Source organism: Cupressus sempervirens, chromosome 10 (genome assembly GCF_028749045.1).
Source record: "Cupressus sempervirens isolate cs-2001-9-10 chromosome 10, ASM2874904v1, whole genome shotgun sequence".
Lineage (NCBI taxonomy): Eukaryota > Viridiplantae > Streptophyta > Pinopsida > Cupressales > Cupressaceae > Cupressus > Cupressus sempervirens.
The window spans coordinates 68,861,035-68,873,613 of record NC_143127.1 but is presented as its reverse complement, the minus strand read 5'-3'; the positions used below and the strand labels follow the sequence as shown (position 1 = coordinate 68,873,613).

Genomic DNA, 12,579 nt, shown 5'->3' with positions numbered 1-12,579 from the left:
TACTTGCTTGCCAATTTGTTGTCCTAGCATTGAAATCTCCAACAAGAAGAACATCCCCACGCTGCGAAAAAATAGCAACATCTTTCTTTAACGCAGCATAGGGGTCATTGTGATCTAAGCCACACTTTTTATAAGTTTTAGATACTTGTGGAGCAAAGTAACAGGCTGCAATCCTGATAAAAGTGTTATTTTCCACGATTTTGAGCCATATAAATTGTTTATTAGAATCAGTCTTTTCCAACTGAATGGCACGACCTTCCCTTTCTTTTACTAGAACCATTATACCTCCATGACCTTTACCATTCCCCGCTGCCTCATTCCACACTGCCATCTTCCAGTAGCCTTCAAACAATGGGATCTTACATCCCTCGTGCTCATGTGTCTCTATGACACAAATAATGTCTTTGCCTTCCGCAATAGGTCCTAACCCAGGCCCACGTCTCCATAGATAACCTCTGCAATTCCAACAAACTAAACTTAAAGATATCTAGTCTGTGATGTTTCCTTCGTTAACTATTGACTGTCCTAGTATTTGCATGACAACACTGAATGGGAAACAGTTACGAGAAACCTACCTAGCATAAAATATCTGTAGCTCAGTCCCGACAGTTTTGAGAAATACATTATGATAACTTTGACTCGAGACGGATTACAACTATATTGCAGCTCCCTCCTAGTTTCACTCTTTATCATCAATAATACAGGCACATGGTTGATAACTTGATTGTGAATTTGCTAAGGTTGTTCTGCTTTACAATACATGAGAATCAAATTATTCAATGAAACACATGTAAAAAATTTACAGGTTTTAAATTAAGTCTTCATTGTATCTTCACCTAACACTGAGTTCAATATTAATTTGTGTTCAACCAGTCTGTGTCAAACATGAGTTTCAATACTATCGTTTAAATTAAAAAATTGACACAAACATAAGTTTTTATATTACCATGAAAAAATAAAGACTTCTATATTGATAACCCGTCAAGCCCTAAACCTTGAACAAAATTAATATGTGTACTCCTTAACATGTTGCGTACCTGAAATCTCGGCCAAAGATGCAATTTCCTGACAAACAGGCACTTCATAATACGCTCCGTCTTGGAAAATCCCGCAACCATGGACTGGGATCTATCGGAAAAAGCCCTAACATAACCGTTCCTGTTGCCAAATCTATAGAGACGCACTATGAAGGCTTCTGTGCATGTTTCCGTCAATCTGTGGGCGTTGACAAGTATGAGACCTGCGACTCTGCTAAGCGGTACCTTTTCGTTGAGCAAGTCGACAACGAGAATGCGCGACGTGATGAAGAAAACTCCGCCCTGGGAATAAAATTCGACTCTGTCTTGAGACGAATATTGACTGTCAATATCAAGGGGCGCCGCCAAGCCGAGATCTTCTGTGAGGGTTCTGCGCTGAGTGTCGGAAGCGGAGAGTATGAAAAGGATGCCATCTGAATGGGAGTGTAATCGTATGAGAGAGGCAATGAGTTTATGCAGGCCGAGACCCGAACCCAGCACCACCAGTCCACCATTGTCATCTTGGAGAAGCTCTCCAATTATGTGCTCGTGAAAGGGCAGCATGGGAAGACTCGGTTGATTTTGAAAAAGGCGCATCTGTAATGTCTGCGGGCAGAATTTGACTCCACCCGATTACAAATTTTAGCGGTGTTGTCACGACCAGGTCGTCGCCAATCCTGAGCTGCTTCGACGAATCGAAGGGCCACTTGGTGGATATTCCTGAAAATTCCTTACGCGCCAAATTTACCGAACTGTGAAACATTTGGTACTTCAGTTTCTTTTTGTTTGCTTCAATTTTTTATGCCTCGTTGAAGACCCGATTTTGAACAGACCCGCCTCCAGCATAGCCGTAGAACAATGTTGCACCTTGTGCACAATGGGCACCTATGAGGTGTTGAAGATCAAGTTCGGAGAATCTTGGGTAATTTTTAGCATACATTTTGTCTTCTACATGGATCAATTCGTGGAGAGGGATAGGGGTTGAAGATCAAGTTTGGAGAATCTTGGGTAATTTTTAGCATACACTTTGTCTTCTACATAGATCAATTGGTAGATAGATAGATAAAAAATTTAACGTCCACGAGGCCAAAAATAGCCTATGGGACAGCAAGACAACTCAAGCAGACTTAAGTAGCGCTGTTCGCCTCTTGTGTAGACTAATGATGAGCCCCCCCAATTGCTCAATGTACTCTTCGTTGAACAGGTTATGCCAAGAACTGTCACATATAGTATCCGCAAACTTATCCCTGCTATCCTTGTAGGCCTCACATTCTAGAATAAAGTGCTGTTGGTGGAGAGGGATAGAGATTGGAGGAGAGATGAGGAATGAAATAAAGTATTAAAAATTATATTTTAGGGTGGAATAGGGACTAAGAAAAGATGTTGAAAATGTAGTAGGGGAAAATATTGTTCTATTATTTGCATATATTTAAATCTTATTAGAAACTATAAATCACAATCGTAACATAATCCAAATCTTATACAAGTTTATAACTCAATTCTAAGCATAATTTTAAATAAGATCATAATCCAAATTCTAAACACAATCATAATCCTAACTATGGTATAAATTGAAATTCTTCTATTAATCTAACTTGAAATTGTATATTAATCAAAACTCTAACCTTAGCCATAATTATAATTTAAATCTTGATTTTAGCCATGGTAACAATGATGTAAACATTAACCTAACCATGATCTTTACTATAATTGTTACCATAAACATTAAAACATTATCATAATCCTAACTATGAACTCTAACCATAGTCAAAGACCTAACTCTAATCATGATAATACTCATTATGTAAATCCTATACATGAATATTTCTTACTTAAATATCTAATAATAAATAATAAACTATGAAATTGATAAATATAATTGAATAAATAATATATGTATATCATATATTACTTAATAATATTAAATTATAGTATATGAATAATATGTAGATTATTTAAAATTATTGATAATGTAATAAAATAAAATAATTATGTGAAATTTTCAACAAGCTAATCATATATGTGATCATATTTAAACATTTGTTTTAAATGAATTAAAACTAAGTAATTGTGAAACATTACCTCAAAATGCATATAAATTATCTTTATTTTATCTTATCGTAACATTTAACTTTTGATATTTTAGTGCATAGACTTTTTAATTAAACTAAAATTTTATCGAATTATGATAATTAATATATAAATCAAAATTTAAATCTTTTTAAAAAAATTAATACTTAAATCAAAACAACACGATAAACAATTTTTTTTTTTTGAGAAAATATAAACAAAATATAAATCTATTTTTTTATTTGAATCAAATCATACTTGGAAACCAAAATGTTTTTACAAGAAATAAATACAACTTAAATTTGTTTCAATGACAATCTTCTTTTTTAATCACAAAATTGTTTAAAAATCAAACCTAATAAAACCTAAGCTCTTTCCAACATTTTCAATATCTTGTTAATTAAACTAAATTATATCTATCATCTTATATAATTATGTCCATAAACTCTTACTTAGACATGGTTCCTCTTCTTATTCTAGCCAACTTTGGCACAACTCAAAAGTTTAAGATAAAATGGCACCCTAAACTTAAGATAAAACTATGTCCAAAAAAATCTACAAAGAACTTGTCATCAGTTATTTTTGTTGAGTACATAAGTGGTGAAAATTGACTACTCTTTTTATGAGAATCTTATTTTTGCTTCAAAAGTTATCAAGACTTGGACTAAACATGGATGCAAAGTGGGAAAGACAAGTCTTGCTCCGACCTCTTTGCTCTTTAATGACAATTTAATTGTTGAGATTATGTGTGTTGCACACATTGCATGATAAGGCACAACACTTGGTGAGGATTTTGCAAATGGGGTTGCAAACTTTGGGTTTAACCATGGAGGAAACTTCGTAGTTAAGTGTGCTCAGGCTGGAGTAGTACTAAGATGGGTGACCTCCCAGGAAGTCTCGGTGCTTCACCCTGTAAGCATCTCCTAGATCCAATGAGTGCTAAGTGTTCCATTTATTCTCATGAGAGATGGATTCATGTTGAATCACTACTCATGAAACATGGGTCAATGAGTTTGACTCAAAATCACACAGTTAAAACTTGATAGCAATATCACAATTTGACTTGCTGTGGAAATTATCTCCTACTTATCAATTGATGAGCTTAAGGGGCTTTCTAATGAATGGTTCATAAGGTGCAATACTTGGTGAAGGTTTTGCAAATGGGGTTGCAAGCTTTGGATTTAACCATGGAGGAAACTTCGTAGTTAAGCGCACTTAGGCTGGAGTAGTATTGGGATGGGTGACCTCCCGAGAAGTCTCGGTGCTTCACTCCTGTAAGCATCCCCTAGATCCAATGAGTGCTAAGTGTTCCATTTATTCTCGTGAGAGATGGATTCATGTTGAATCACTACTCATGAAACATGGGTCAATGAGTTTGACTCAAAATCACACAGTTAAAACCTGATAGCAATATCACAACTTGACTTGCTATGGAAATTATCTCCTAATTATCAATTGATGAGCTTAAGGGGCTTTCTAATGAATGGTTCATAAGACACAACACTTGGTGAAGGTTTTGCAAATGGGATTGCAAGCTTTGGGTTTAACCATGGAGGAAACTTCGTAGTTAAGCTTGCTCAGGCTAGAGTAGTACTGGGATGGGTGACCTCCTGGGAATTCCTGGTGCTTCACCCCTGTGAGCATCACCTAGATCCAGGGTAAGTGCACCAAGTTGTGGTGCCAAAAGGGGAGTATAAGTGGACACCTTTTTTCTGAAATCAACAATTTCTGAACTTCAACAAGAATTTGAAGATAGTTATGCTCAAAATTTTAAGATATGACAAAAACAAAAGTAGTAGTCCTTTGAATCTAGTTTCTAAACTACTAATTACTTTTCAAAATGGTTTAATTTTAGGTCCTCAAAAAAGGGGGCCACAGAAAGTGGTACTATTTATTCAAAAAAACATAACATAATACAAAGTGTGGCCCCCCTGAAATTTTAATTTTTTTTTTTTAATTCTTTAATCGCTCTAGTCAAAAGTTACTTAGCACTATGTAGTTTTTCCCAGATTTTTCAGGTAATTTTATAATGTGTATTTTTTTTAATGAATTTTTTAATTAGACACATCCCAAAAACATGAAATATCTATGTGCTCCCCCTAGAAATGATTGAAAACTAATCTAAAATTAAAACTTCTTTTTTTCAAAGTGTGTAGAATGGAGTCTAGTTTCTAAAAAACTAAGTTGTTGCAAAATTCAATGAACGAGCTAAAATCTATGGCCCAATTAGTACATGTTGGTTTTTGACAAAAATGGACATACATTCAAAAGAAATTATAGATGAAAGGCTTCAAATACTTCAAATAAAAAATAAATTATATGGTTATATAGCTAATACATAAACCTACAATGTCATGTAACCCGATTTTATCGATGCTCAACCACGAGGAAACTTGAAGGAGAGCACACAAGAAAAATTAATCATTTTTTGTATCTTTGTAGCAAAACACATCTCAAACCAATTTACAAACTCCAAACCTTTGGGTTGGATCCCCAAGGCAAAACCAAACCTTAGGCTTGGTAGAATGCAAAACTTTAAATAGTGCATGCGCCCTACAGTGTGTGCACGCTATAGCACGCACACGTTATTTAAAGCTCTTTAAATTTAATTATAAATAGCATGTACGCGCTTTATAATTTTATTTTTTGAAAAGCACGTACGCGCTATAGTGTGTACACACAATAGCGTGTAAGCGCTATTTAAATCTAATTCTTAATAGCGCATACGCGCTTTATTTTAAAAAAAAAATTAATAGTGCGTATGCGCTTTTCAAAACTAAAAAAGAAAAAAAAAAGGTTTTATCTTTTTGGCACCACAACTTGGTGCACTTACCCTCCAATGAGTGTTAAGTGTTCCATTTATTCTCATGAGAGATGGATTTGTGTTGAATCACTACTCATGGAACATGGGTCAATGAGTTTCACTCAAAATCACACAGTTAAAACTTGATAGCAATATCACAATTTGACTTGCTATGGAAATTATCTCCTACTTATCAATTGATGAGCTTAAGGGGCTTAATAATGAATGGTTCATACGGCACAATACTTGGTACAAGTTTTGCAAATGGGGTTGCAAGATTTGGGTTTAACCATGGAGGAAACTTCGTAGTTAAGTGCACTCAAGCTAGAGTGGTATTGGGATGGGTGACCTCCCGGGAAGTCCCGGTGCTTCATCCTTGTAAGCATCACCTAGATCCAATGAGTGCTAAGTGTTCTATTTATTCTCATGAGAGATGGATTCATGTTGAATCACTACTCATGAAACATGGGTCAATGAGTTTGACTCAAAATCACACAGTTAAAACTTGATAGCAATATCATAATTTGACTTGTGGAAATTATCTCCTACTTATCAATTGTTTATATTGTATTATTTTATTTTATTATATTGTTAGTAAATAGGTTTGTCCTCTCCAAAAATACCTTCACAAATGACTCTTGAATACCCAAAAAGAAAGACAAATCCTGAAACCAACAATAGCGTCACTTGCAATTATCCTATCAAGTGCTCTATGAATTTTGAAATAGAGGTACAAGTCCCTCCTTTTGATTCAAAATAAATAATTTTCTGATATGCCTTTAACCAGAAGGCAAAGAAGGAACACTAATAATTCATTCATCAACATGATATGAATGTAAACCTTAATTTAAATAATTTTGAAAAGAAATCAAATACACATAGTACAGAGGCTATCTAATCAATCTTCCCGCTTACAAAAAAACAAAAGGGAAATTTGATATTCAGTACATGTAAAGTGCATAAAACCTTAGGGTTCCATGACACATAAGAAAACTTGATAAATGAACAAGATCATATTTCGAACATGGCTGGAGTAACCACAAGATCATTTCCAACCAGAGAAATGTAAATTCAAACCATAGGATCTAAAATTAGATTACTCTTTATTCAAAATATGTAAACAAAACAACCATAGGATCATTTTATCCCTGCATCATAAACAAGTTTGCAAAATAAAATCAATTTCTCCTTCCCTTTCTTTGTTACAAATACTCCAACTTAAAATGCCTTCCCAGTATTGAAAAATGTGCAGACATTTCCCCACCCGAGAAGAACCCTCTTACAATAGTTTTCTCCCATTAAATAAATTTTGTCAAGAAGTTTAGCAACTACCCTAACTTCTTCTTGCCAAACCCATTTTCCCATTACAGTGGTAATTAATTCTATTAAAGAATTAATTATTTTAAACTTTCCAATATACCCTAACTACATGCAAATTACAATAATAATAATTAATCCTTTAAAAAGAATTAATTATTTTAACATTATTTTCCAAATGTAATTGCTCCATCAACTTACCCTTGGAATTAACTCTTTTATTTTCACCCTCATATAATAATAATAATTAATTCGTTATAGAATTAATCATATGAGAAATTAGAGTAATGGTTTAATATTTAATGACTTTGCATTTAAAAAATTTAATTCATTAAAGAATTAAATAATATAAATGCAAAATAATTTGTAAGTTTTATAGGTTTCTAATCTCTCTGAGGAGAAATATTTAGGGTTCCATAAAGAATTAAATAATATAAATACAAAATAATTTGTAAGTTTTATAGTTTTCTAATCTCTCAGAGGGGAAATATTTAGGGTTCCAAAACCTTAGATAACATTGGCTCTTTCTGGGGGCTACATTCTGTGTCAGGATGTAGAGAACTCCAAAATCTCTGTCTATCTTTATCCAGTGCCTGTCCATTGGGTCATAGAGTCATTATTTCCCTTATCATTTGAATGAGTATTGCAATGTATGTGGCAGCATCACTTTAGAGAGATTCAAACTTTGAAACAATTTGTCATAATGCATCATACAACTCATCACTTCTCTGTTACATAGGAGTGTCAAATAAAATCCCCTTGATTATCATCCATTAGAAAGCCTTTGATTATTTTATTACCACAAGCTTGGGTTTATTCAATGTTGCACCATCTTCTGGACTCCAAATCATTATTGGGCTTCAAATTATCTACACAGTTGAAAATAAAAATATTTCCTTTTCTTCACTCTAAAAGGTAGTAGATTAAACAACACATGCATTGCACTACACAGGTGTATTGGAGTTATCCTTCTGATGTTCGGCATCTCCTCATGAACTGCAAAGTTGCTTCAACTTCAACTTTAGGTGAATAAAACTTGTCAACATTATAGCCAAATTTTGTTTTATTCAAGGAAATATTAATGTAATGAACCATACCGCCTTCATCAAACCTGTGGTGTAGCCCTCCAGTTTCTCGAATATGTTGCTGATGCTATATTAATGTTGTACACATTCATATAAACTTGCTTTGTTTTGCTCCATCATTATTACCTTTTTATTGTGCCAAAAACAAATTTCATGTTCCAAGCACTGCAAGCACAACATTATGCACAAAAGCTTAGACCACAAGGTGTGTTTCAAAATGTACTGCCTGCATATTATGGATGACCAGCTACAATGCAGAACAAAATTTGAATCACTTATAATTACAACACTACTCACAATATTTCCTTCCTCATCTACCACATGGATTTGAATAAAATCTGCATATCACAATCTGAACTTGAACTTGAATTTAAAGCTCAAACTATGCATCTGAACTTTTCAATCTTTGAACTAAGCTTTGAAACTACATGCTGAGATTTGAAAATTGAGCCTTGAATTTGAAGTTGGGTAGTATAACTAGGTGGGTATGGAGTGTGCCAATCAATTCATAAGAGTCTTTATTTTTTTAAAAAAAATTAGAGTATGGATTGTCTCAAGGAAGGAAAGGTAAACACCAAAAATACCTACACTACTGGCAAGCAAAACTAAAGAGCAAACTACACTTAGCCACAACAAAAACTTCATGTACAAAGAATAGGGCAAGCAGCCCATACTCAAAAGAATGTACTTGGTTGCTTATGGAAAATCATTAACTGGTTGAGAGAAGTATGTGCCAGTGTGAAACAATGGCTGGTGCATAGGTGAGTCCATCCTTGAAAATTGGAGTATAATCATTGAAAAGAAAAACTTGACAGCTATAAGCTTTTCAAACAACAGGTTAAAACCAAAAAGCCAGCCAACATTATAGCTCATCAATTGTGGCACCTTAGTATCTTCTTGCATAGGTTGCTTCTTGTCAGCACTCTTGATGTCTTCCATGAGATTCTTGGCAAATAAAACAGAGTCTTTATGGTGAGAGTCTTTCTTGAAATTATTGAAGTGATTACCCACATAGTTCTCATTTAAATTTGCAACTTCCTTCTTCAAAGATTCAGGTTTCAAGAACCTGTCTATGAAGTCTATCCCAAAACAAAAAGATTCCATCATAGGACCAAAATCCATCAACCCATCCTCGTAGTCAAACCTAAATGCTTCTAACTTGGATTGTGTACATGGAATTGGTTTGGGGATAAGAGAATTTCCCTTGGCCTCCATCTCAATTTTCTCAGCACTTTTGAATGCCTTGGGTTGAGGAGACTCTTTATTAGTTTCCATGCGATCAAATAGAAACAATTCATAATCAATTTCATGCTCACAGGAAGAGTTATTCTAGCACCTTGATGGATTTTGCATTGTGTGATCAACCATACTTTTAGAAAAGTATTTGGGCCCCTTTAACCCTTTAGGTTGTGACTGCTCCTAAAGATATTGTGTGCAACCAGATAAGAAAGACACACATTCCTTTTGATTGCTGAATTGACAAGAAATTTTTGTTTCTTCCTCATCAATCTTCTCTTGTGTACATTGATCTTTTATATCCTCCTGAACAACATAACTTGATGAAATATCATTAACAGTTCCAAATATAAAAGAATCAAGTTTTGAATTTGAAAAATCTTCTGACAAGTTTTCATTTGGTATTACACTCTCCAAGCTTTGTTTAGTGGGAGATATATCAAGGCCGGTCATTGAGTTAGTTGACTGTGAGGAATGCTCATCATCACAATGAACATTTAGATGATAGGCTCTAGCTACACTACAAGGAGCGCTTTCTATCACAGGAGAGACTAGGTGATCTTCATCATTGAAACCCATTAAACTTCCATAAATAGGAGATGTTAATTTAACTACTTCGAGAATGACCCTTTTCCGTTTAGGCTTTTCTTTCAAACAATTATGTTGTTCACAGAGATATATTCCTGCCTGTATAATTTCTTTACACTTCATTCCACTTAGAATCATGTCATCTTCTAAACTAATAGCCTCCCTTTGTGCATCTTGTAGTGTTTGCAATTTTAAATGAAGAAGCAAGAATTTAATTTATGTTTTTATAGCAGTAATGAAAACACACAACTAATTGTTTTCAGTTGGTTGGCTAGTTAGGGGTATCTTACCAACAGTTCTATTAAATCTATCAACAAAATATCTCATGGTTTCCCTTTCTTTGATCTTGATTTGAAAGAAATTTAATAACATCTTAGCAACATCAACCACAGGCATTAACCTTTGTAGAAATTTTACCTCAAGATCACTCCAGCAAGTGATGCAACTATCAGGCAAAGTTTGGAACCAGTTTGTTGCACTTCCAATGAGGCTTCCAACAAATAATCTAACAAAACATTCTCCTCCTACACACCAAGAATCTCGCAAGCAACTGTAATTGCTTTAATGTGATCATCAGGGTCTTGATTGGCATCACTAGAAAACTTTAGGAGATATTCTAATGAATTCTTAGGTAAGGCTGAGTATTGAGATAAAGAAAATGGCCCAATCTAATCCCCCCATGGCTAGGCTGCAACCAAATCCATAATACCAAAAAAATTTCACCACAATCAATTAGAGTTGCCAACCTCCGTCCTCAGGGAGGTAACCTTCAAATTTCCAAGAAAAGAAAAGCACTGGAACTTGCTTTATTTCCCTAGCAGAGTTGCCAAAAATTGTTAGTAAATAGGTTTGTCCTCTCCAAAAATACCTTCACAAATGACTCTCAAATACCCAAAAAGAAAGACAAATCTTGAAACCAACAATAGAGTCACGTGCAATTATCCTATCGAGTGCTCTCAGAATTTTGAAATAGAGGTACAAGTCCCTCCTTTTGATTCAAAATAAATAATTTTTTGATATGCCTTTAACCAGAAGGCAAAGAAGGAACACTAATAATTCATTCATCAACATGATATGAATGCAAACCTTAGTTTAAATACTTTTGAAAAGAAATCAAATACATAGCACAAAGGCTATCTAATCAATCTTCCTGCTTATAAAGAAACAAAAGGGAAATTTGATATTTAGTACATGTAAAGTGCATAAAACCTCAGGGTTCCATGACACATAAGAAAACTTGATAAATGAACAAGATCATATTTCGAACATGGTTGGAGTAACCACAAGATCATTTCCAACCAGAGAAATGTAAATTCAAACCATAGGATCTAAAATTAGATTTCTCTTTATTCAAAATATGTAAACAAAACAACCATAGGATCATTTTATCCCTGCATCATAAACAAGTTTGCAAAATAAAATCAATTTCTCCTTCCCTTTCTTTGTTACAAATACTCCAACTTAAAATGCCTTCCCTATATTAAAAAATGTGCAGACATTTCCCCACCTGAGAAGAACCCTCTTACAATAGTTTTCTCCCATTAAATAAATTTTGCCAAGAAGTTTAGCAATTGCCCTAACTTCTTCTTGCCAAACCCATTTTCCCATTACAGTGGTAATTAATTCTGTCAAAGAATTAATTATTTTGAACTTTCCAATATACGCTAACTAATGCAAATTACAATAATAATTAATCCTTTAAATTTTTAAAATTATTTTAACATTCTTTTCTAAATGTAATTACTCCATCAACTTACCCTTGGAATTAACTCTTTTATTTTCACCCTCATATTATAATAATAATTAATTCGTTATAGAATTAATCATATGAGAAATTAGAATAATGGTTTAATATTTAATGACTTTATATTTAAAATATTTAATTCGTTAAAGAATTAAATAATATAAATGTAAAATAATTTGTAAGTTTTATAGGTTTCTAATCTCTCTGAGGGGAAATATTTAGGGTTCCATAAAGAATTAAATAGTATAAATGCAAAATAATTTGTAAGTTTTGTAGGTTTATAATCTCTCAAAGGGTAAATATTTAGGGTTCCAAAACCTTAGATAACATATATAATGTTGCACCTAGATGGGTTTGCAACATGTAGAGATTATCATGAAATATTTTTTGTTAGAGAAAAAGGTTAATCTAATTTCATTAATTAAATTACCTTTTCTCCCTTCTTAAGATTTCACTTTATGCACCTTTTGTATTCTTGTTTAATAATTATTTAGTAATTATTAAATAGCTTTTACCTTTAGGTTACCCTTTCGGGTTTCAATCTCCTTTTATAAGAATTGATCTTTTGTAATAATCTACATCTTTTTTCATTTCTGAGAATACAATTTGCATATTTTCAGAACAAACTCTCACCTTTTCTTGTCTTTTTCTTCTTTGTGACAGGTTTTTACATGCATGTATTCGAGGGCTTTGTGGATTTGTATAGTGTATTGCTCAAAT

At 33.5% G+C, this 12,579-nt stretch overlaps 1 protein-coding gene across 3 annotated transcripts in view; it reads right to left on the bottom strand.

The window, feature by feature from the left end:
• The window catches only part of UVH1 (Restriction endonuclease, type II-like superfamily protein), a 110,617-nt gene extending 108,681 nt beyond the window's left edge, over positions 1–1,936 (bottom strand). For all 3 annotated transcript variants that reach the window (XR_016356814.1, XM_089803881.1, XM_089803882.1), the window contains exon 1: positions 1,038–1,936. Coding sequence is in view for 2 of the 3 variants with exons in the window: in XM_089803881.1 (XP_089660007.1) it covers positions 1,038–1,613 (576 nt within the window). In the remaining variant the exon portion in view is untranslated. The remainder of the gene's footprint in view (positions 1–1,037) is intronic.
• Positions 1,937–12,579: the final 10,643 nt, after the last annotated feature.